This window comes from Phyllobates terribilis, unplaced genomic scaffold, assembly GCF_046119375.1.
Source record: "Phyllobates terribilis strain yellow unplaced genomic scaffold, ASM4611937v1 Scaffold_186__1_contigs__length_3700242, whole genome shotgun sequence".
Lineage (NCBI taxonomy): Eukaryota > Metazoa > Chordata > Amphibia > Anura > Dendrobatidae > Phyllobates > Phyllobates terribilis.
In genome coordinates this window covers 3,231,561-3,255,728 of record NW_027362946.1, presented here as the reverse complement: position 1 = coordinate 3,255,728, position 24,168 = coordinate 3,231,561, and the positions used below count along the sequence as shown (strand labels likewise).

The 24,168-nt window shown below is 42.8% G+C and overlaps 2 protein-coding genes across 2 annotated transcripts in view; both read right to left on the bottom strand.

The window, feature by feature from the left end:
- Window positions 1-24,168, bottom strand: part of LOC141212808 (uncharacterized) — a 175,980-nt gene that overhangs the window by 54,690 nt on the left and 97,122 nt on the right. The window lies entirely within an intron of this gene.
- Window positions 13,578-18,816, bottom strand: LOC141212813 (uncharacterized). Its single transcript, XM_073665118.1, has 6 exons — window positions 18,446-18,816; window positions 18,137-18,316; window positions 17,954-18,053; window positions 17,777-17,874; window positions 17,502-17,592; window positions 13,578-15,185 (listed from the first exon to the last, which is right to left on the bottom strand). Exons 1-6 carry the CDS (start codon window positions 18,521-18,523, stop codon window positions 14,281-14,283), a joined length of 1,452 nt encoding a protein of 483 aa, XP_073521219.1. The 5' UTR covers window positions 18,524-18,816; the 3' UTR covers window positions 13,578-14,280.

The following is a 24,168-nucleotide window of genomic DNA, read 5'->3' as shown; positions in this document are numbered from 1 at the left end:
TATCTGAGCACTGAACACCTAGTTCTTCTGGGCCTCCAGGGAGGCTGCAATTCTGGAATACGACAGCACTGGAGGATAATATCTTCCTGGTCGCTTCATGTTTGAGTCTTCTGAAATATTTTGCAGTTAATGTTATTCTGTTTATTTCTTTTGCAACGCTGTAGACTTTTGAAGCTTCTGTGATAACTCCCCACAGAGGGGGCCATACATACAGGGATGAAGGGGGCCATGCATACAAGGATGAGGGGGCCATGCATACAGGGTTGAGGCATGAGGGGGGCCATGTATACAGGGATGAGGCATGAGGGGAGGCCATACATACAGGGATGAGCCATGAGGGGGACCAGGAGCCGCGCTGCAGGCATGGGTGTGGGCATGGGGAGCAGTGAATATTCATTTTCTTTAGTAGCGGGCACAGTGTAGGCTGCAGCAGGCGGCTGCTGCCTCCTGTGCCCCGCTACTTCACCACTGTCACTGTCGCTTCCCCCGCATCCCCCACCACCCACAGCCACAGTATTTATGTATATCGGACTATAAGACGCACCCCCCACTTTCCTGCAAAATTTTGGAGGAAAAAAGTGCGTCTTATAGTCCGAAAAATACAGTACTTCATCCAATAACAAACTTTTATATAACTTGCATTTGTAAAATTTGCATAGAAATGATGATATGGTCAAAATATTCACTTGCCTAATAATTGCTCACACAGTGTATGTTTCAGTGATCAAGAAAACTATTTTTTATTCTCACCTGCTATAAGCTAGGGGTGCAATGCTCAGGAATCATCCTTCAATCCATAGAACGTGGATTCCACATCTCACCCCTGACAAAGCCAAAAAGTGAAAATAGTTGGGCAAGATTCTTAAGCTCATCTCCATTGTGATTATGATATGTTATAAGCAAATTTAAATCTCTCAGTTATTTCAGTGTGTATTAGGGGTGCACTGTTTTTTTATGGTAATACAAAAAGAAACACTGGCATAGTGGCACCTAGCAGGGTGCAGTGCACGCTCAGGAGTTAATTTCTGGTGTTACAAAAAATAAATGATTACAACCATATCCTGTAGATTACAGCAAATGAGAAGAACAACACTATTAGTGGTGTCGCTGTGGGGCACTAAAACTATGGGGGTAACAAAGATGAGGATCATTACTGTATATGGCAATGAGAGGGGGGGCTATTACTTTATAGGGCACTATATATGGTTATAGCACTATGTATAATTGGGGAAAAATGGGCAGGACACCTAAGAAGAGTAATGAAAAATATATATATGAAAAAGACAAAATATTAAAAAACACACAAGCAATAAATGTTTATATCATTCCCCTCCCCCCAAAGTAAATAGCAAAAGGTAATACAATGAAAAAATTATTCGGTATTGCCATGCACGTAACTGCCTGAACTAATAAAAATATTTAAATATTTTTTCCCATGTGGTATAAATTGAAACACTAGGAATAATGTTTTTGATCACCACAATTCCACATAAAAATGTAATAAAAAGCTATTAAAATGTCATATTTCCTCCAAAATTGTATCAACAAAAACGAAGAAAACAAGAAATAATCATTGAAACCGGGCCATCGATGGAAGAATGAAAATAGTTCTAATCCCCACTTCCTCAGTTGCACTAACAGGAGCTCTATGGAACACTCGCTCCATCAGCAACAAACTTTCCTACATCCATGACCTTTTCATTACTAACAAACTTTCCTTCCTCGCCATCACCGAAACATGGCTCACCCCCTCTGACACAGCCTCCCCAGCTGCACTTTCATATGGCGGATTCCACCTTTCCCACACCCCCCGCCCCAACGGCAAATGGAGGAGGCATAGGTTTTCTCCTGTCAGATACCTGCGCTTTCACCCAAATATCACTGCCACCCTCCGTTACACTCCCCTCTTTTGAGGTGCACTGTGTGCGCATCTATTCCCCCTCTGACCTCCAACTGGCCATCATTTACCGACCCCCAGGGCTAGCCACCACTTTCTTAGACCACTTCACCACCTGGCTGCTTCACTTCCTTTCCACTGACATCCCCACTATCATAATGGGTGACTTCAACATCCCCATTGACACTTCCCACTCATCTGTCTCTAAGTTCCTATCCCTCACTTCCTCCTTCGGCCTTGCTCAATGGTCTTCGGCAGGTACTCATAAAGATGGCCACACACTGGACCTCATCTTCACCCGCCTCTGTTCCCTATCTAACCTCTCTAACTCACCCCTCCCTCTCTCTGACCATAACCTCCTCACATTCTCTACCCTCTCCTCTCCAGATGCACAATCCCCACTCCACAAACTTACACACACTCGCCGAAACCTCAAACACCTTGACCTACACTCACTCTCTGAATCCCTCCTCCCTCTTACAGACATAAATTCCTTACACAATGCAGATGTTGCTGCCGCTTCATATAACACCACAATAACTGCAGCTCTCGACTCGATCGCTCCTCTCACACAAACCAAATCTCGCACAATCAACAGGCAACCCTGGCACACCAAACTTACTAAAGAACTGCGACGGGCCTCCAGGGTTGCGGAGCGGAAATGGAAAAGGTCTCACTCCATCGAACACTTCATTGCATTCAAACAATCCCTCACTATTTTCAAGTCCGCACTCACTACAGCAAAACAAACCTACTTCTCATCTCTCATATCCTCCCTTTCTCACAACCCTAAACAGCTATTTAACACTTTCAATTTTCTCCTTCGTTCCCCAGCACCTCCTCCCTCTTCTCTCATCTCAGCCGAAGACTTTGCCTCATTCTTCAAGCAGAAGATTGACACCATCAGACAAAGCTTTTGCCTAAAGTCCGCACAACCCCTCCTCATATCTACTCAACCTTCCTCCTCCAAACACCACTTTTCCACCATTACAGAAGGTCAAGTTTCCTCTTTACTCTCCAAATCACACCTCACCACCTGCGAACTTGACCCAATCCCATCCCATCTCATCCCTAACCTTACCACAGTCTTCATCCCAACCCTAACCCACCTCTTCAACCTGTCACTAACAACCGGTGTCTTCCCCTCATGTTTCAAACATGCCGCAATCACACCCATCCTCAAAAAGCCCCCCTTGACCCATCCTCTCTGACTAGCTACCGCCCCATATCACTTCTCCCCTTTGCCTCAAAACTATTAGAACAACATGTCCACTTTGAACTGTCCTCCCACCCCTCCTCCTGTTCCCTCTTCGACCGCCTGCAATCTGGCTTCCGACCGCATCACTCGACTGAAACTGCCCTGACCAAAGTCACCAACGACCTATTAAACGCCAAATCCAAGCGACACTACTCCATCCTCCTCCTTCTGGACCTGTCATCTGCCTTTGACACAGTGGACCATTCCCTCTTACTACAGATTCTCTCATCTCTTGGCATCACGGACTGGGCCCTATCTTGAATCTCCTCATACTTAACAGACAGGACATTCAGCGTCTCCCACTCACGCACCACCTCCTCATCTCGCCCCCTATCTGTCAGTGTCCCCCAAGGTTCAGTTCTAGGACCTATGCTCTTCTCCATCTACACCTTTGGCCTGGGACAGCTCATAGAGTCTCACGGCTTTCAGTATCACCTCTATGCTGATGACACACAGATCTACCTCTCTGGACCCGATATCTCCTCCCCACTAACCAAAATCCCACAATGTCTGTCCGCTATTTCATCCTTCTTCTCTGCCAGATTTCTAAAACTCAACATGAATAAAACAGAGTTCATCATCTTTCGACCCTCTCATTCATATCCCCCATCTGACCTATCCATCAACGTAAATGGCTGTTCACTCTCCCCAGTCCCACAAGCTCCCTGCCTTGGGGTAACCATGGACTCTGATCTCTCCTTCAAACCACATATCCAAGCCCTTTCCACTTCCTGCCGACTCCAACTCAAAAATATCTCCCGGATGCGTGCATTCCTCAGCAAAGACTCTGCAAAAACACTAGTGCATGCCCTCATCATCTCCAGCCTCGACTACTGCAACCTCGTGCTCTGTGGCCTCCCTTCCAACACTCTTGTGCCCCTCCAATCTATCCTAAACTCTGCTGCTCGACTAATCCACCTGTCCCCCCACTATTCCCCGGCCTCCCCCCTCTGTCAATCCCTTCACTGGCTCCCCATTGCTCAGAGACTAAAGTTCAAAACCCTAACCATGGCATACAAAGCCATCCACAACCTGTCTCCTCCATACATCTGTGACCTAGTCTCCCGGAACTTACCTGCACGCAACCTCCGATCCTCACAAGATCTCCTTCTCTACTCCCCTCTTATCTCGTCTTCCCACAATCACATACAAGATTTCTCCCGTGCATCCCCCCTACTCTGGAACTCTGTAACCTAACACATCAGACTCTCGCCTACCATGGAAGCCTTCAAAAGAAACCTGAAGACCTACCTCTTCCGACAAGCCTACAACCTGCAGTAACCACCACTCCACCACATTACTGCATGACCTCCTCTACCCCCACCTACTGTATCCTCACCCATCCCTTGTAGACTGTGAGCCCTCGCGGGCAGGGTCCTCGCTCCTCCTGTACCAGTCACTGACTCGTTTTAAGATTATGTAAATGTTTTTGCTATGTATATCCCTATCACATGTAAAGCGCCATGGAAAAAATAGCGCTATAATAATAAATAATAATAATAATAGTTACAGGTCTCAGAAAATGGCGACACGAAAAAATTGTTAGATACTAAATTTTCAGCCCTGGTGACATCATACTGTAGCGCATTAGACCGCTGCAATCAACCACTGATCTCGGAACTGATGCCAATTTATTCAGTATGAACCGTTGAGCTCAGAGATTGGCTGCGGTTGTCACACACGCTAAAGACATGACATCACCACTGCAACCTATAAAGAAGACCCGAGCAGCAGCAGAGAGCCGGTACTGGAGCAGGGGAAAGGTGAGTAATGCTAATTATAGTATTTGTTACACAGGCTCGTAGATTGTGTACAGAACACTGAAAGGGGAAACCTCTTCTATGATACTACTCTCTGCTGTTGGTCCAGGGCACATTGTGGTGTTCAAAGTTGTAATGAACCTCAGACAGGAATAATGAAGAGATGGCCACATCATGCTGAGGACTTCGCCACACACTTCAAAAAAACAGATCTACCAATCAAGGCAAGTCTTTATTTTCCCACCACCACAACCCCTTTGTGTACCAGACCAATTCCCTTCCCCTATTACCTCCCTCTCCAACATCACTGAAGGAGAACTTACCTCCTCTCCAAATCACACCTCACCACTTATGCACTCGACCCCATCCCATCCCACCTCCTCCCCAACCTCACTACCCCACTTATCCCGGCCCTAACCCACCTCTTCAACCTATCTCTAACCTCTGGTACCTTCCCTTCTGCTTTCAAACATGCCACAATCACGCCTGTCCTCAAAAAGCCATCCCTCAACCTGACTGCTATGTCAGGCTATCACCCCATATCGTTGCTCCCATTCGCTTCCAAACTCCTTCAACAACATGTTCACGCTAAACTTTCTCCCCATCTCTCATCTAACTTGCTCTTCTACAGCCTACAATCTGGCTTCCGCCCCCACCATTCCACTGAAACTGCCCTGACCAAAATTACTAATGACCTACTTACAGCTAAAGCTAACGGAGTTCTCTATACTCCTCCTTCTAGACTTGTCCTCTGCCTTCGACACAGTTGACCACTGCCTCCTACTACAGATCCTCTCTTCCTTTGGCGTCAAAGACCTCGCCCCATCCTGGATCTCCTCATACCTTTCCAGCCGCACATTCAGCGTCTCCACTCCCACACTACCTCCTCATCCCACCACCTCTCTGATGGCATCCCCCAAGGCTCTGTCCTAGGACCCCTACTCTTCTCCATCTATACCCTTGGCCTGGGACAGCTCATAAATCCCCATGGCTTCCAGCACCATCTGTACGCTGATGACACCCAGATCTACCTCTCTGGCTCAGACGTCACCTCTCTGCTGCCCAGAGTCCCGGAGTGTCCATCAGCCATATCCTCCTCCTTCTACTCTCACTTCCTCAAGCTCAACGGTGATGATAATGTGTGTACAGCGCTGTGGAGTATGGAGGTGATATAGAAGGAAGAGGAACATCCTGATAGAGAGTAATGGGGAATCTCCACATACCTCCACCTGCAGAGCCGCCACCACATACAGTGGAGGCCAAAAGTATTGCCACCCCTGCAATTCTGTCAGATAATACTCCGTTTCTTCCTGAAAATGATTGCAACCACAAATTCTATGGTATTATTATCTTCATTTAATTTGCTTGCAAGGAAAAAACACAAAGGAGAATGAAGCAAAAATCAAATCATTGATCATTTCACACAAAACTCCAAAAATGGGCCAGACAAAAGTATTGGCACCCTCAGCCTAATACTTGGTTGCACAACCTTTAGCCAAAATATCTGCGAACAACCGCTTCCGGTAACCATCAATGAGTTTCTTACAATGCTCTGCTGGAATTGTAGACCATTCTTCTTTGGCAAACTTCTCCAGGTCCCTGATATTTGAAGGGTGCCTTCTCCAAACTGCCATTTTGAGATCTCTCCACGGGTGTTCTATGGGATTCAGGTCTGGACTCATTGCTGGCCACCTTAGAAGTCTCCCGAGCTTTCTCTCAAACCATTTTATAGTGCTTTTGGAAGTGTGTTTTGGGTCATTGTCCTGCTGGAAGACCCATGACCTCTGAGGGAGACCCAGCTTTCTCACACTGGGCCCTACATTATGCTGCAAAATTTGTTGGTAGTCTTCAGACTTCATAATGCCATGCACACGGTCAAGCAGTCCAGTGCCAGAAGCAGCAAAGCAACGTCAAAACATCAGGGAACCTCCGCCATGTTTGACTGTAGGGATCGTGTTCTTTTCTTTGAATGCCTCTTTTTTTTTCCTGTACACTCTATGTTGATGCTTTTTCCCAAAAAGCTCGACTTTTGTCTCATCTGACCAGAGAACATTCTTCCAAAACGTTTTAGGCTTTCTCAGGTAAGTTTTGGCAAACTCCAGCCTGGCTTTTTTATGCCTCGGGGTAAGAAGTGGGGTCTTCCTGGGTATCCTACCATACAGTCCCTTTTCATTCGGACGCCGACGGATAGTACGGGTTGACACTGTTGTACCCTTGGACTGCAGGGCAGCTTGAACTTGTTTGGATGTTAGTCGAGGTTCTTTATCCACCATCCGCACAATCTTGCGTTGAAATCTCTCGTCAATTTTTCTTTTCCGTCCACATCTAGGGAGGTTAGCCACAGTGCCATGGGCTTTAAACTTCTTGATGACACTGCGCACGGAAGACACAGGAACATTCAGGTCTTTGGAGATGGACTTGTAGCCTTGAGATTGCTCATGATTCCTCACAATTTGGTTTCTCAAGTCCTCAGACAGTTTTTTGGTCTTCTTTCTTTTCTCCATGCTCAATGTGGTACACACAAGGACACAGGACAGAGGTTGAGTCAACTTTAATCCATGTTAACTGGCTGCAAGTGTGATTTAGTTATTGCCAACATCTGTTAGGTGCCACAGGTAAGTTACAGGTGCTGTTAATTACACAAATTAGAGAAGCATCACATGATTTTTCAAACAGTGCCAATACTTTTTTCCACCCCCTTTTTTAGGTTTGGTGTGGAATTATATCCAATTTGGCTTTAGGACAATTCTTTTTGTGTTTTTTCATTGAAGACAAATTAAATGAAGAGAATAAAACCAAAGAATTTGTGATTTTAATCATTTTCAGGATGAAACTGAGTATTATCTAACAGAATTGCAGGGGTGCCAATACTTTTGACCACCACTGTATCAAAAAACGTCCAATATCACCAAGAATTTCAATTCAGTGGTGTCACCCTACATGCGGAACAGCATAAAAAAAGCTATTCCTGAACTGTTGGTTTTTGTTTATTCTGCCTCCCAAAAATTGGAACAGAAAGCGATCAAACAATGTCATGTGCCCGAAAATGGCACCAATAAAAACGTCAATTTGTCCTGCAAAAAACAAACCTTTATATGACTTTGTCGGTCGAAATATGGAAAAATTCTAGCTATCAAAATCAGACGGAACCCCCGGCGGAAGACTCCCTGTAATGAGTCAGATGGAGGCACTGTGGACGCAGTCTGGCCTGTGATCCCACGGTGTCTGTCTTTTAATTAGATTTGCATAAAAGTGCCGTTAGCCACAGTTTTGTGAAGCTCTGAAAAAAAGGACACGGCTAAACAGAGGCCAGACAGAGTCCAGAGTAACTCTGCTGCCTCTTTATAGTGAATGGATCCCTCGGGGTAGGGTTAGGGTTGTGTTAGGATTGGGGTTAGGATTACGGTTAGGATTAGGGTTGTTTTAAGGTTAGGGTTGTGTTAGGGTTGGGATTTTTTCCAAAGGAAAAAAAAAAGTGAGGAGGATATGGCGACTAGTGTTGAGCGCAAGTGCTTGCTACTTGAGTTTGCATCGGGTGCTTGGGTATGCTCCGAGTATCGTGGGTACTCGGGTTACATACTCAAGTCTCCGCCCCGCATGTTTCACGGCTGTTATACAGCAAATAAAAAAACACATGGGGATTGCCTACCATACACGAGCAAGCTCCGCATGTTTTTTTTGGGTGTTTAACAACCATGAAACATGCGGGGCGAGGACTCATGTCATGTCACTCGAGCACCCACGATACTTGGTGCATACCCGAGTACCCGATGCAAACTCTAGTAGCAAGCACTTGCGCTCAAAACTAATGACAACTTATTCAATATGATGACCTAATGTTATCAAAATTCTGTGTCGTACGTCTGGGTTCAAAATGTTCACTATACCCCTTGATAAAATCCTTGAGGGGTCTAGTTTCCAAAATGGAGCTCTCCAAACGCGACATGGCGTCCGCTCTCGATTCCAGCCAATTTTGCGTTCATAAAGCCACACAGTGCTCCTCCCTTTCTGAACCTGCCGTGCATCCAAACAGTGTTTTTTCCCCACATTTGGGGTATCGGCGTACTCAGAAGAAATTGCATAACAGTTTTTGCTGTCCATTTTCTCCTCTTACCCTTGTGAAAATAAAAAATTTGGGGCTAAAAGATCATTTTTGTGGAAAAAGTTTTGTTTATTTTCACGGCTCGTCTGTGAAGCACCAAGGGGTTCAGGGTGCTTACCACACATCTAGATAAGATCCTTCAGGGATCTAGTTTCCAAAATTTGGCAGTTTCCACTGTTTAGGCACATTAGTGACTTCCCAAACACGACATTGCATCAGCTAATTATACAAGCAAATTTTACATTCAGAAAGTCAAATGGTGCTCTTTCCCTTCCGAACCCTGCCATGCGCTCAATCCGTGGTTTTGCCCCACATATGGAGTATCGCCTTACTCAGGAGAAATTGCACAACAAATGGTATTGTGCATTTTATCCTGTTACCTTTACGAAAATGTCAAATTGGGGGCTGAAAAACATTTTTGTGGGAAAAATTTGAAAATTTTATTTTTATGGCTCAATGTTATAAACTTCTGCGAAGCACCTGGGGGTTCAAGGTGCTCATCACACATCCAGATAAGTTCCCTAAGGGGTCTAGTTTGTAAAATGGTGTCACTTATGGGGAGTTTCACTGTTTAGGCACAGCAGGGGCTCCCAGAACGTGACATGGCATCCACTAATTATTCAAACAAATTTTACATTCAAAAAGTCAAATGGCGCTCCTTCCCTTCCGAGCCCGGCCATATGCCCAAACAGAGGTTTTTCCCCACATATGGGGTATTGGTGTGCTCAGGAGAAATTGCACTACAAATTTTATGGTCCATTTTTTCCTGTTACCTTTTCAAAAATAAAAAAAAATTGTTTCTAAAGTAACATTTTTTGTGAAAAAAAGTTAAATGTTCATGGTTTTCTTCCACATTCCAAAACTTCCTGTGAAGCACCTGAAAGGTGTCACTTCTGGGTATTTTCTGTCATAATGGCTCCTCAAAGTCACTTCAAATGTGATGTGGTCCCTAAAAAAAGGGTTTTTTAAATTATGTTGGAAAAATGAGAACTCGCTGGTCAAATTTTAACCCTTAAATTTTGGTTCAAAAATTTTGCTGATGTAAAGTAGACATGTGGGAAATGTTATTTATTAACTATTTTGAGTGACATAAATCTCTGATTTAAGGGTATGAAAATTCAAATTTCGCCAAATTTCTGATTTTTTCACAAAGTAACACAAGTCACATCGAAGAAATTTTAACACTATCATGAAGTACAATATGTCACAAAAAATAATCTCCGAATCAGTGAGATCCTTTGAAGCGTTCCAAAGTTATTACATCATAAAGTGACAGTGGTCAGAATTGTAAAAATTGGCCTGGTCATTAACGTGCAAATCACGTTAGGGGGTAAAGGGGTTAACACAACAAAAATAAAAATTGAACGAAGCAAATAATATATATCAAACCAAAGGAAAGTATCTACGTATCAGACAATTGTCTAGTACCAATAAGATGGTGACATATCTACACTAGGATATGAATGGCAGACCATTTGGGAATAATCAGAAACACCAAACATGAGTTTGGTCAAAAACCTTTATTTCACCAGCAATTGGTTACATGGTGGCACTGCAGAAGTGGGTGCCCACACTACGTAAAATACAGTGATTGTATAATACACAAACAGTTATATATGTACAGTAGGTGATATACAGAAGTCTATTGATCCTATTCTGAACATTATTGGAGAGTTTGGTGAATGGTCAGGCCTGTCCATTAATTGGGATAAGTCGATTATTCTACCATTTGAGGATATCCCTGATTCCAGCATATTAGAACATACACGAATACAAACGGTTGAGAAATTCTAATACCGGGTATAAATATAACAATAAGATCTCCGGATTACATTGTACTGATTCTATATCTTCTTCTGGAAAAGTATAAGAAGAAAATAGATGTGTGGTAGAGATTACCATTATTGGCTGTAGGAAGAGGGAACTTATTAAAAATGATATTGATGCCCCAACTCTTATACATTCTGCATAATGCCCCTATTTGGATCCATAATTCCTATTTTCAAAAAATTCATAGCAAGTTTCGTTCTCTTATATGGAAAAAGAAATCGGCGAGGATAAAATTTGAATAACTACAAAGTGACAAGGAATCTGGTGTTTTGGCGATTCCTAATGCACTAATATACAGTGGGGAAAAAAAGTATTTAGTCAGCCACCAATCGTGCAAGTTTTCCCACTTAAAAAGATGAGAGAGGCCTCTAATTGACATCATAGGTAGACCTCAACTATGAGAGACAAAATGAGAAAAGAAATCCTGAAAATCACATTGTCTGATTTAGAAAGAATGTTTTTTCAAATTTTGGTGGAAGATAAGTATTTGGTCAATTACAAACAAGCAAGATTTCTGGCTCTCACAGACCTGTAACTTCTTCTTTAAGGGGCTCCTCTGTCCTCCACTCATTACCTGTAGTACTGGCACCTGTTTCAACTTGTTATCAGTATAAAAAACACTTGTCCGCAACCTCAAACAGTCACACTCCAAACTCCACTATGGTGAAGACCAAAGAGCTGTCGAAGGACACCAGAAACAAAATTATAGCCCTGCACCAAGCTGGGAAGACTGAATCTGCAATAGGCAAGCAGCTTGGTGTGAAGAAATCAACTGTGGGAGCATTAATTAGAAAATGGAAGACATACAAGACCACTGATAATCTCCCTCGATCTGGGGCTCCACACAAGATTTCACCCCGTTGGGTCAAAATGATCTCAGGAACGGTGAGCAAAAATCCCAGAACCTCACAGGGGGACCTAGTGAATGACCTGCAGAGAGCTGGGACCAACGTTACACAGACTACCATCAGTAACACACTATGCCACCAGGGACTCAGATCCTGCAGTGCCAGACGTGTCCCTCTGCTTAAGCCATTACATGTCTGGGCCCATCTGAAGTTTGCTAAAGAGCATTTGGATGATCCAGAAGAGTATTGGGAGAATGTCATATGGTCAGATGAAACCAAAGTAGAACTGTTTGGTAGAAACACAACTTGTCGTGTTTGGAGGAGAAAGAATGCTGAGTTGCATCCAAAGAACACCATACCTACAGTGAAGCATGGGGTGGCAACATCATGCTTTGGGGCTGTGTCTCTGCCAAGGGACCAGGACGACTAATCCGTGTACATGAAAGAATGAATGGGCTCATGTATCGTGAGATTTTGAGTGCAAACCTCCTTCCATCAGCAAAGGCATTGAAGATGAAACATGGCTGGGTCTTTCAGCATGACAAGCACACTGCCAGGGCAACAAAGGAGTGGCTTCGTAAGAAGCATTTCAAGGTCCTGGAGTGGCCTAGCCAGTCTCCAGATCTAAACCCTATAGAAAACCTTTGGAGGGAGTTGAAAGTCCGTGTTGCCCAGCGACAGCCCCAAAACATCACTGCTCTAGAGGAGATCTGCATGGAGGAATGGGCCAACATACCAGTAACAGTGTGTGCCAACCTTGTGAAGACTTACAGAAAACGTTTGACCTCTGTCATTGCCAACAAAGGATATATAATAAAGTATTGAGATGAACTTTTGCAATTGACCAAATACTTATTTTCCACCAAAATTTGAAAAAAAATTCTTTCCAAATCAGACAATGTGATTTTCAGGATTTGTTTTCTCATTTTGTCTCTCATAGCTGAGGTCTACCTATGATGTCAATTACAGGACTCTCTCATCTTTTTAAGTGGGAGAACTTGCACAATTGGTGGCTGACTAAAGACTTTCTTGCCCCACTGTATTATATGGCAGCGCAATTGCAACATTTGGGTGGGTGGCAAAGCGCTGCAAACCCAAATAGTATTAAGCGGTTAATTACCTCAGGAACACCGTGGAATATTCCTATTCATATAGTGGAACTGAATGATCTCGCACACAAGAAATCAATATACCCTACACTTGCTCTACTCTACAAGGTCTGGGATAGGGGTAAAGATATAATGGAAATAGGAGACTGCAATGAATCTACACCTATATATGGTTTAATAATAAATATGCTGAGTTCTGTAAATTAGAGGGATTTTGGAGTTGGGTGGATAAAGGAATATATATGATATAAAACGTTATCTGAAGGGATACTTAAGTCCTTTGATCAATTAAAGGGGGGATTTGGGTTGACAAATAAACAATTCTATGAATATCTACAGTTTCGGCATTCATTTAATGCACAATCAAGATGGACGCCCTTTTGGGTAGAAAATAATACTTTTGTTAAGTTGGTATTAGAGAAGGGAAATACTAAGGGTCGTATTTCTGATATTTTATTGAGTCCTCCTTGATAATTATTTAACAAAATTTCCTTCTCCAGCTAGACAAAAATGGATGGAGATATAGGTCCAATTTCTGAGGATCAATGGAGAGAGGTATTAGACCTGGTACCCCAATTATCTTTAAATGAGGCACAGAGATTTTCCCAGATCATATTAATACATAGGAAATATAAGATGCCTAGATTCCTATGTAACATAGGATACCGGACTGCTGCTGAATGTCCAAGATGTAACATGGATGCTGCGGGCCTATTACATACGCTATGGGAATGCCGGGAGTTAGGTAAATACTGGGAAGGCGTTCTGTCTATTATAAAGAGGGTATATAAAATAGATATTCAACCAGACCCAAAAAATGCCTATTAGGTATATTAGAGGATGATATGGAATTTGACCCAATTTCAATAGGGATTTCACATATTTTATTTCAAGCTAGGAAACATATTGCATCCAAATGGATTAACCCCTTATCTCCAGAAATTAGTGAACTCAAAAATAGGATAAATAATATTATCAGATTAGAAAAAGGGGTATGTAAAAAGCTAAACTCCGTGAATACATTTAAGAAAACATGGGGCTTATGGTTGGATACACCTGGAATGCCATCAAGGGGGTTATTGTTGGAGAGACAATGACTTATGGGAGAAGGGCAGTATTGGCGAGGTCTAATGTTTCATTGTAATGTGTATTGGAATTCCTTAACATGTGGTATGGGTAATATAGCACACCTATATTGTGTAGAGGATTATGATGTTTATTACAATATTATGGTTATATAAGAGATTTCAAGACTGTGGAATGTTAATTGTAAGATATAGTAATTGCAAGTTATCAGATGGTAATGGGCAAGCTGAAAGGATATATAGGAGAGATGCATGTATGTGATCCCTATGGTATGTTATTTTATTATTGTATGCACTGGTTTCTTGTTTTATAAAAAAACAAAAAAAACAACTAATGAATAAATCTCAATAAAAATGTATTGGATTAAAAATAAGATTAGAAATAAGGCTTCTACCCTGTGTGGGTTCTCTGGTGCCTAATCAAATTGGATTTCTGGTTAAAACATTTCCCACAATCTGAACATGAAAAAGGCTTCTCCCCTGTGTGGGTTCTCTGGTGCTTAACCAAATCCGATTTATGGGTAAAACATTTCCCACATTCTGAACATGAAAAGGGCTTCTCCCCCGTGTGGGTTCTCTGGTGCGTAACCAAAGCTGATTTAAGGTTAAAACATTTCCCACATTCTGAACATGAAAAGGGCTTCTCGCCTGTGTGGGTTCTCTGGTGGTTATCAAGATGCTCTTTCCGGTTAAAACATTTCCCACATTCTGAACAGGAAAAGGGCTTCTCGCCTGTGTGGGTTCTCTGGTGGTTATCAAGATGCTCTTTCCGGTTAAAACATTTCCCACATTCTGAACAGGAAAAGGGCTTCTCCCCTGTGTGGGTTCTCTGGTGGTTATCAAGATGGTCTTTCCGATTAAAATATTTCCCACATTCTGAACATGAAAAAGGCTTCTCCTCTGTGTGGGTTCTCTGGTGATCAACAAAAACTGATTTCTGGTTAAAATATTTTCCACAATTGGAACAAAAAAATATATTGTCCGCTTTGTGTATTTTTTGAGGTTTAAGAATAGACTTTTCGAGGGTAAAACTATTTCCATTTTCTGAACATAAAAATGATTTCTTTGCTTTAGGAGCAGTTCGTTTTTTAATGCTTATTTTATTTTCATTTTCCTTAGTAGTTGGCAATGAATCAGAAGATAGGACCTGTTTCATAGGATCAGATGATTGATGTTTGCTGTGAAGGGATGATGGTATATCTGGAGTAATGGCATTCACTTCAATTGTATCATGTGGGATCTCAAGATCATCCAATTTAAAAATCTCCTGTCCCTCTGATCTCCTGGTACAATCATCTGCCAAGAAAAAAAAAAACAATTATTAATTTTGAATAAAATGTCCTTGAAATTTATGTTTTTGAACATTTCTACTTAAAATGTCTAAACAAACACATCCCTGGGCTACATGCTAGTCCAGGAAAATGAAGAAATATATGCTCAAGTTTAAAAATCAATTTTATTAGACACAAATCTAAAAAATAGAGAAATATTTTAAATATTCCTCTATTTTTTAGATTTGCGTCTAATAAAATAGATTTTTAAACTTGAGCATATATTTCTTCATTTTCCTGGACTAGCATGTAGCCCAGGGATGTGTTTGTTTAGATTGATTTAGAAGTGGTATGCAATCTTTATTTATTTTTCTATGGGATTCTTGTGTTAATTGTACTTAAAATGTCTGTAGAAATGGGAAGTTATTGACAGAATGACAGTTCACAGTCTAATAGAAAACCTCATAGGATGAACCAGTAGAGCGTGGTGTCCAACTGTTCATTCTGCCTCCAAAATATGGAATAAGAAGCCATCAAAAAATGTTATGTAGGCAAAAATGATACCAATAAAAACTTCTACTCATCCTACAAAAAACAAGCCCCCACTCAGGTCCATCATCTGTCAGTGGAAAAACAGAGGTTTCCACATTATTAGTGGCACAAAGGCTCTTGAGAATCAACATGGCTTCCATAAACCAATCCAGCAATATCTTCTTTTCCGAAGTCAAATCTCACCCTCACTTCTCAGCCTTGCAGTGTGCCCAAACCACATTTATCATCCATGTATTTGGCATTACTATAGTGAGAAGAACCCACTTAATTTAAGGTGTTTGTGTCTCCTGGAGCACAATCTGAGCACTATGTGTTGGGTAATAAAATGGCCAATATGCAATTTTTACTCTCCAACATCCAGGGCTAATTTTCGGAAAATGCCTGTGTAGTCAAAATAATCAATACTCCTATAGATTAATTCACTGAGAGTTGTAATTTCCAAAATGAAGTCACTTTATGGGGATTTCTACTGCTCTGGTTTTCTGACATTTTGTCATATTAGGGCTTCTGCAAATGGTTTGTCCCATCTCCTCTGGGATCTGATCCTGTGAATCGGCTTCTGTCACCAGGAGCCGCCTTATTCATTCTGCAGGCGGCTCTGGTGATGGGAGTAATTAGAGTATGGGGCTCGGTGGCTCTTGGCAATCTAAACTATCTTAAGGGACAATATTTTCTGGCAGATGAGTTTCAAGAAGAAATATTAGGCATTCAAAGAGAACTTTTTATAATAGTGCAGAGATGAGGTGTCTTAAATTTAGAGCTTGGGCATTTGGAAGAGGCAATGGAGATCTTTTTGAAAGGCTACCAGGGAGTTACAGAGTCACATAAGTGAGGAAGGCCGATCCCAATACAATGAAGCTATCATACTGAATGAACTGGTAAAAAAAAAAAAAATATATATAAAAACATGTAACATCCCCAACAACAACGTATGTATGAAGGGAGAAATCCAACACTAAACCGGAGTTGCACTTATTTATGGTGGAGCATTGGAGCTACTATGAATTCTGACCAGCAGAGTATAGAAAGTATTAGTGCTCCCTGTTTCAGGAGAGATTGTGTAGTAATCTGAATTCCTTAGGATTGAAAACATAATGAAATTTATGACGTGGAGTGAATCCATGAAACCAGGGCTGGAGCCAACACATCTCCTGCAGGCGTGAATAAATGTATATTACAGCCATCAGCCACGCACAGCTTAGAGATATATCATGGCACAGGTGTAATGTTTTCTGCATAGTTTATCACGATCCTGTTTGAAGTTAGTTGGCTGAAAAGAAATTGAAAAGTCAAGATAAAGGGAAACTCTGCTGTTATTGTACAGTGTCTTGTAAGGACCATATGAGCACATTCAGCAGCACAGAAGGGCGAGAAGGTAGATTCATCCAATAAGATATCAGGGTTCTAGGAAGCCAACAGCATCATTACCCTCCGCTTTCTCTTACAGGCCCATCATAATATTTTTCTTCAAGTGATTTTCTAACTTGTCAGCAGATTCTACGTACGCTGTCATTTGGCTTTGTAGTTTACAGATATGGGCAGGTAACGGTCAGCGTCTTCTAATCCTAGGGAGTAGGTGGATCCTCCAGGTTGTAAGTTCTATAGAAAAGGTCTTTCACAATTTCACAAAGTAATTTGAACATTTTCGGACAGAGGAGAATGTTGTGGTCGAGCGGCAAAATGGTGATCCACGATTGTGATACGGCCGGACTACACCACCGATAAAGCAGCTACAGCCGGTGACTGAGAAGAATCTGTGAGTTCACTGCATTTAGTGGTCAGTACTCACCTGGGTAGTCATATGTAGGAATCTCCTCTTTACACCGCTCATCACCCATCACATATGTCTCTGTAGTATTAATATGGGTCTGATCTTCACTCTGGAACAAATATTATAGAAGTAAGATGGAGAAGTCACATCTATGATCAGCTCTAATCCCGTCATCTCCACTGTTCTCATTACACAAATATAAATATTTGTGGATAAAACAAGACTGAACACAAGACCTTTACAGCCGTCTACACATTGTAGGGGAGATCTCATGACACCTTCTCTCCATCTACCTGATGATCCTGAGGAACATTGGGATCTTCTTGTTTACAGGCCTGTGGAAGAAGAGGACGGGGATATCTCTCTGGTGTTGTCCTCTTACTGGATCGATCTGGAGGAAACACATACAGGGACTGAATTATTTTCATACGGATAATTGTAAGCTGCATGTATTTAGTCCTGTCTATTACCTGGTGATGTGAGGGGCTGAGGAATCTTCATCATGATGTCCCTGTACAGATCTTTGTGTCCTTGTAAATACTCCCACACATCCTGACACCGTATAGGAACCTGACATATACATTGATACCGTCATCTCCACAATCCCTTCATAGCGTTACTGTATAATGTCCCAGCATTCCCAGTAATGTCACCTCTCCAATCAGAAGCTCAATCATCTTGTAGGTGAGTTCTAGGATCTTCTGGTCATTGATGTCCTCATGTATCAGGGGGTGAGGTGGAGGCCCCGTGATTGGGCTCAGGGGTCTTCCCCATCCCTCAGACACAGGGTCCTGACAGCACTCACTAGAGGTCTTCTTCACTACTGTGTAATCCTGGTTATGGAAAGACACATTAATAAATCTTACAACAGACATTTCCAGAGTCCTCACCTCTCCAGTTCTGTTCATCTGTTATTCCCATAGATAAGAATGATTAAATGTGATGTCATCAGAATCTCTCACCTCTCCAGTAAGCCGGAAGAGGATCTCTAGGGTGAGGTGTAATATCCTCGCCGCCATCTTGTCCCTGTCCATATCCATCTTTGATGGATAAATCAGGAAAATTTTCTTATATGGAAGATCTCCACTGAGAGGATCCGGTGTTGTAGAGACCTGAATGAGGAGATGATGAGCCGATGGAACATCATAAAAATCCTGTTGGTATAATACAACTATTGGACATAATGAGGGGAAACATATAAGATTTATGATTTTACAGTATTTAGTTTTTTCTTTACATCTAGTAATAAAACCTTTATATTTTAGGCCACAGACAACAAGCAATTTCTTCCTCGGAGTCTGCAGCTGAATACGTTTCTCATAGACTCATCTTCCATACCGCTAATTCTCGTCTCATATTCCGACACTGGCATTAGCAGTACTGCAGGAGATATTAATTTCACGTGACATGAGAAATAATTACATGATGAGGACGACATCTTCTACTACGGCTCTAAAAACATATTTAGCCACAAACCGTCACTAAACACATCAACACAGGCTGTCTGTATGAATGTTTCCCGTCTTCCCTGGACTGTAATCTTCTATCAAGTTACAGCTCATGTCTGATTCACACACAGAAGTTTGAGGATTTTATAAAAGCTGTTTTGATTGCACAAACACCGCGGACAGCAATTATTTGATATCAAAGTCTACGTGTACAGTGTATTATGGGGTTTATTTCTGGCCTTAGGCTTTCCTATATTACAAGAAAACCCCCAGAAAAAAAGAGCAGATATTAAAATGTTTCAAAAGAAAATGGTCACCAACAATTCTTGTAAAAAGAAAAAACATGCAAAAAGCAGAAGACACATATTATTTTTTAACACGTTAAACATTTGTTTTTGTTTTTATATGAATTCTTTTGGGCACCAGAACATAGATGTACACAGCAAGGATGACACAGGTGCGGCTGCAACAAAATCCCTGGCAGCTTAACCACTTGCTCCTGCAAAAAGCAAACATGGTATCTAAGAAGGTGTGACAGAGTTTGGCCCAATGCACCTTCTTCCCCAAATGCTCAATGGTATAGTTCCTACAATACTTAAATGCCTAATAATGGTGTCTGGGCCTGCAATGTACAAAAGTCTATTAGGCCGGGCCATAGGCAGCGTCCAATAAGTTACCTTTTAACGCCACCCTTAAATATTAGACTAAAGTTGCATGAAAGCACTGATTTTGGGGGTTTTGGTCGACTATATAATGTATTTGGGGGCCTCCCTACAGATGCAGTCAGTCATACAGACCACAGGAAAGCTGGAATATTTGTGTGTATGGGGGAGTCGGGAGAGATAGCCATCTGCCAAATGACCATTCAACCAATACTTATCTCATGTGTATGGGGTCGTTACTATTGCACTGACAGGCAGTGATAATACACGGCACTACAGTAGTACAGTGCATCACCTGAGCAATCAAAGGTTTGTATGTTGTATGATTGCACTAATGAAAGTTGTTTAAAAAAGTTTATAAAAAAGGTTTAAAAAAAAGTTTAAGTGAAAATATCACAGTTTTAGCAAAAATAAATATTTGTCACTATAGGGAAAGCATGCATGTAATGGGAAAATGGAGAGGGAGGTCAGCTCACTGTTTATTCAATGCACTTTGTCTAAAGATCACTGGAGCCGCCCTGGTCAGGGACATTTCAAGTAGAGAAAGGAGGAGGGATGAATTCTCCAGCATTGTCTATATTGTTAAAACCTCACATTTATTGTAAATTCATAAAAACTGTTGTGATGTCATACCACCAAGTGCCCACATACGAAACCAATGCTTATTCATGGTTTGCAACATGTGAGTCTCTGATACTTTTATATCCTTCCCTTTCAAACACCTGGGTGTCCGTTGATTACTGAGCACTTCTCAGACAATTTGACCCTGTACTGTATGGAAGGAAAAGATAATTGTCACAGTTCCACCCCTCACTGTGTCTGGGATGCAGTTACTGACAGCTCAGCCGTCCAATCTTGTACAGGGGCATGCTGGAGCTGTCGGTACTTTGATTGACAGCTCGGTGGTCCAATCTGGTACAGGAGCGTGCTCAAGCTGTCAGTGTGTTGATTGACAGCTTGGCTGTCCAATCTGAGACTGGGAGGCACTGGCTATTTCCAGGTGTTCATCATTCCAGGTGACTGCTAGGCTACATAACTGAGCTGTTTCTCCCTGACCTCTGCCAGACGTACATTCAGCTAGTGTGAGGTTTGTTTCTCTGTGCCTAAGTGTTCTGTGTATTGATATTCTGTTGCCTGACCTTGGACCTTGCTCTGCCCATCCGTCTGTTTAACTCCTTCTGCTCTGATCCGCTATCCTGGTATTCTGACCAACATAACGTTACCTGACTATGCCTTTGCCTCTTCCCTCTGTTTATGACGTACCCTCCTGTTTTTTTACTCTGGACCCCTCGACTATTCTGTCTCACAGCTTGGCAGTGAAAAGTGACTCAGCGTCACATTACGTCTGGCCAATACGTTTTTCTTTTTCATCTGTATGGAGACTGTTCACACGCTCTGTGACCATATGGCGAATTTGAAGCTGATGACTCAGGATCTGGCTAAGAAATGCCAGAGTCTGGAGTCATCACAATGTCAGTTGCAGGGTCAGATAACTAATCTAATGAAAATCTCGGATAACCCTCCACTGCCGGCAGTGGCTGTGACGTTAGTACCCTCTGATGTACAGTTGGTCTCTCCTGAATCTGTATTAGACCTCCATGATAAATTTTCTGGAGAGAAAGACCAGTTTAGGGTCTTCAGGGAGAGCTGTCAGGGGAGGAGTTCTAGCCGGTGGGAATAATCATGTCCCTTCGGCAAGGGTGCCCTCAGACCTGGGCATTTTCCTTGTCCCCACAAGCCCCAGAACGGTTTTCTGTTGACGCCTTCTTTGACTGATATATGACGAACCCAACAGGATCCAGGTCGCTGAGGCTAAGATCCTGGCTCAAGGGGGTCGCACAGCTGAGGACTACTGTACTGAGTTCCGGCAGTGGTCCACTGCAGTTCTGTGGAACGATGCAGCTCTCATGTGCCAGTTCTACAAAGGCCTTTCTAAAACCCTTAAGGACGCCCTGGTCCTCCATGAAGCTCCTTGTTCCCTGGCGGAGGCCATGACCCAGGCCATATGAATGGACTGTACAATCCATGAGAGACGTGAGGAACAACAAGCTGCCCATTATATTCTCCCGGAGCAGGTCCATTTACCAGAGGTAGAGCCATTGGAGATTAAAGTTGCCAGTCTTCGTGTTGTAGACGTAGACAAGATCTCGGACTCTGCCTGTATTGTGGTCTCGCTGAACATTTTCTCAAGAATTGCCCTACTTGCCCTCAGGCTAGCACACCATCAGGAGAACGTCCGAGTCTGGGTGATGGCCAAGGAGGTCACCCAGACTCCCACGTACCTTTTTCTGCTAAAGTACTGATAAATACAGTGTTATGCTTTGAGAACCAGGTGTTATCAACATTGGCTTTCATTGACTGTGGGTCTGCTGCTAACTTTATTGATTCGGGACTGGTTCTGAAGTTAGGGTTAGGGACAGTTCGTTTAGAAAGACCCAAGCAAATCTTTGCCCTTGACAAGACGCCATTATCTAGGAATTTGATCAAGAAGGTAACAGTGGATTTCACGCTTCAAGTGGGAGCACTCCACCTTGAATCCTTCTCATGTTTTGTGTTGGATAATTTACCTGTTGGGTTGGTACTAGGGCTTCCATGGTTGCCGATTCACAATCCTGTTATTGATTGGTGTCAGAGGGAGATTGTTAAATGGGGCCCTAATTGTTGCAAGAAATGTTTAAAAACTGTACAAACATGCTCTGCTAGTCTGAAGGGTCTGCCGGGGTACCTGAAGGACTTTGGAGATGTGTTCTCAGAGAAAGAGGCGGAGATACTACCTCCCCATCATCCTTATGATTGTGCTATTGATCTTATTCCTTGTGCCAAATTGCCTAAAGCTCTCCTTTACAATTTGTCTGGGCCTGAATGGGCAAGAATATGCTAACAAAAGTTTACAGAAGGGTCATATCCGTCCTTCCTCCTCTCCGGTAGCTGCCATTTTTTTCTTCGTAAAAAAGAAAGATGGGGGTCTCCATCCTTGTCTCGATTTCCGAGAACTCGACAAAATCATGGTTAAAAATACGTACCCACTTTCACTCATCCACAACCTATATAATCAGCTTCTGGGGGCCATGGTGTTCTCTAAACTTGATCTTAGAGGGGCTTACAATTTGATCCGCATCCGGGAGGGTGATTAGTGGAAAACAGCGTTTTTAAGGTCTGAGGGTCTGTTTGAAAACCTTGTCATTAGTGTTGAGCGAATTTGTTCAGCATTTCGGAGCTGATTTTTTGGCGTGAAAAAGTCGGAACCCTGCACACAAACACGAATTTTAAATGCCAAACAAATTCGCTCAACACTACTTGTCATGCCATTTGGGTTACTAAATGCACCCGTCCGTGTTGTGTTACAAAGATTAAGTGAGAACTCTTTGTGTGCTAAATTAGAGAAATGTGTTTGTTCTGTTCAGGAAATTTCATTCTTGGGGTTCATCTTGTCAGCAGAAGGGTTTAAGATGGACCCTTGGAAGGTACAGGCCATAATTGACTGGGTTCAGCTTCGTGATCTCAAGCCTTTGGAGCATTTTGTGGGATTCGCCAACTATTATAGGAAATTTATCAAGAGGTTTTCTCAGATTGTATAACCTCTTACTGACCTTACACGTAAGGGGGCAAATCTCAAGGTGTGGTCACAGAGTGCTATCAGGGCTTTTGAAAAATGAAAAGAGTGTTTCATGCCTCTTCCCATTCTGATCTAACCGGATCTCAAAGAGCCATCCATTGTAGAGGTGGATGCTTCGGAGGTCGGAGTGGGGGCGGTTTTGTCGCAGGGGTCCAAAACTCTGACTAACTTGCGTCCATGGGCTTTTTTGTCTAAATAATTTTCGGCAGAAAGAAGTTATGATGTTGGGAATCGTGAGTTACTTTCTGTAAAATTAGCCTTTGAGGAATGGAGGCATTTTTTGGAGGAGCGGTTCATCCAGTTACTGTGGTCAGTGATCAGAAGAATCTAGCTTACATTGAATCAGCTAAAAGATAAACTCCCACAGAGGCATTACATTCAGACCGGAGTCTAAAGGCCCCGTCACACTAAGCGATGCAGCAGCGATCCCGACAACGATACGACCTGTCAGGGATCGTTGCTGCATCGCTAATACATCGCTGGTGAGCTGTCAAACAGGCAGGCTCACCAGCGATGAGGGGAGCAGCGATATCGTGGAAAGAATCGTTCCACGATGTCCTGCTCCCGTTACCAGCCTGCTGCTTAAGCAGGAGCAGGCTGGTAACTATGGTAAATATCGGGTTACTAAGTGCGCGTGTGCCCCTAGTAACCTGCTGTTTACCATGGATACCACTCTGCTACGGTGCGCTGGAGCCTCCGCTCACTGTAGCAGAGTGGTATCCATGGTAAACAGCGGGTTACTAAGTGCGCGCGTGCCCCTAGTAACCCGATATTTACCATGGTTACCAGTCAGATCGTTGGTCCCGCTGGTCACACACAGCGATGTGTGCTGGCCAGCGGGAGGCCAACGACCAAAAAATGGTCCAGGACACTTTGCAACGATCAGCGACCTCACAGCAGGGGCCTGATCGTTGCAAAGTGTCACACATAGCGACATCGCTGGTGAGGTCGCTGGTGAG

Excerpts from the sequence above, each read along its gene's own strand:
- LOC141212813 (XM_073665118.1), bottom strand. The coding sequence starts at position 18,523 with ATGGATATGGACAGGGACAAGATGGCGGCGAGGATATTACACCTCACC. Across the intron at positions 18,317-18,445 it reads TCTTCCGGCTTACTGGAGAG|GATTACACAGTAGTGAAGAA; the intron begins GTGAGAGATTCT and ends TTCCATAACCAG. Across the intron at positions 17,593-17,776 it reads ATGTTCCTCAGGATCATCAG|AGTGAAGATCAGACCCATAT; the intron begins GTAGATGGAGAG and ends TATTTGTTCCAG.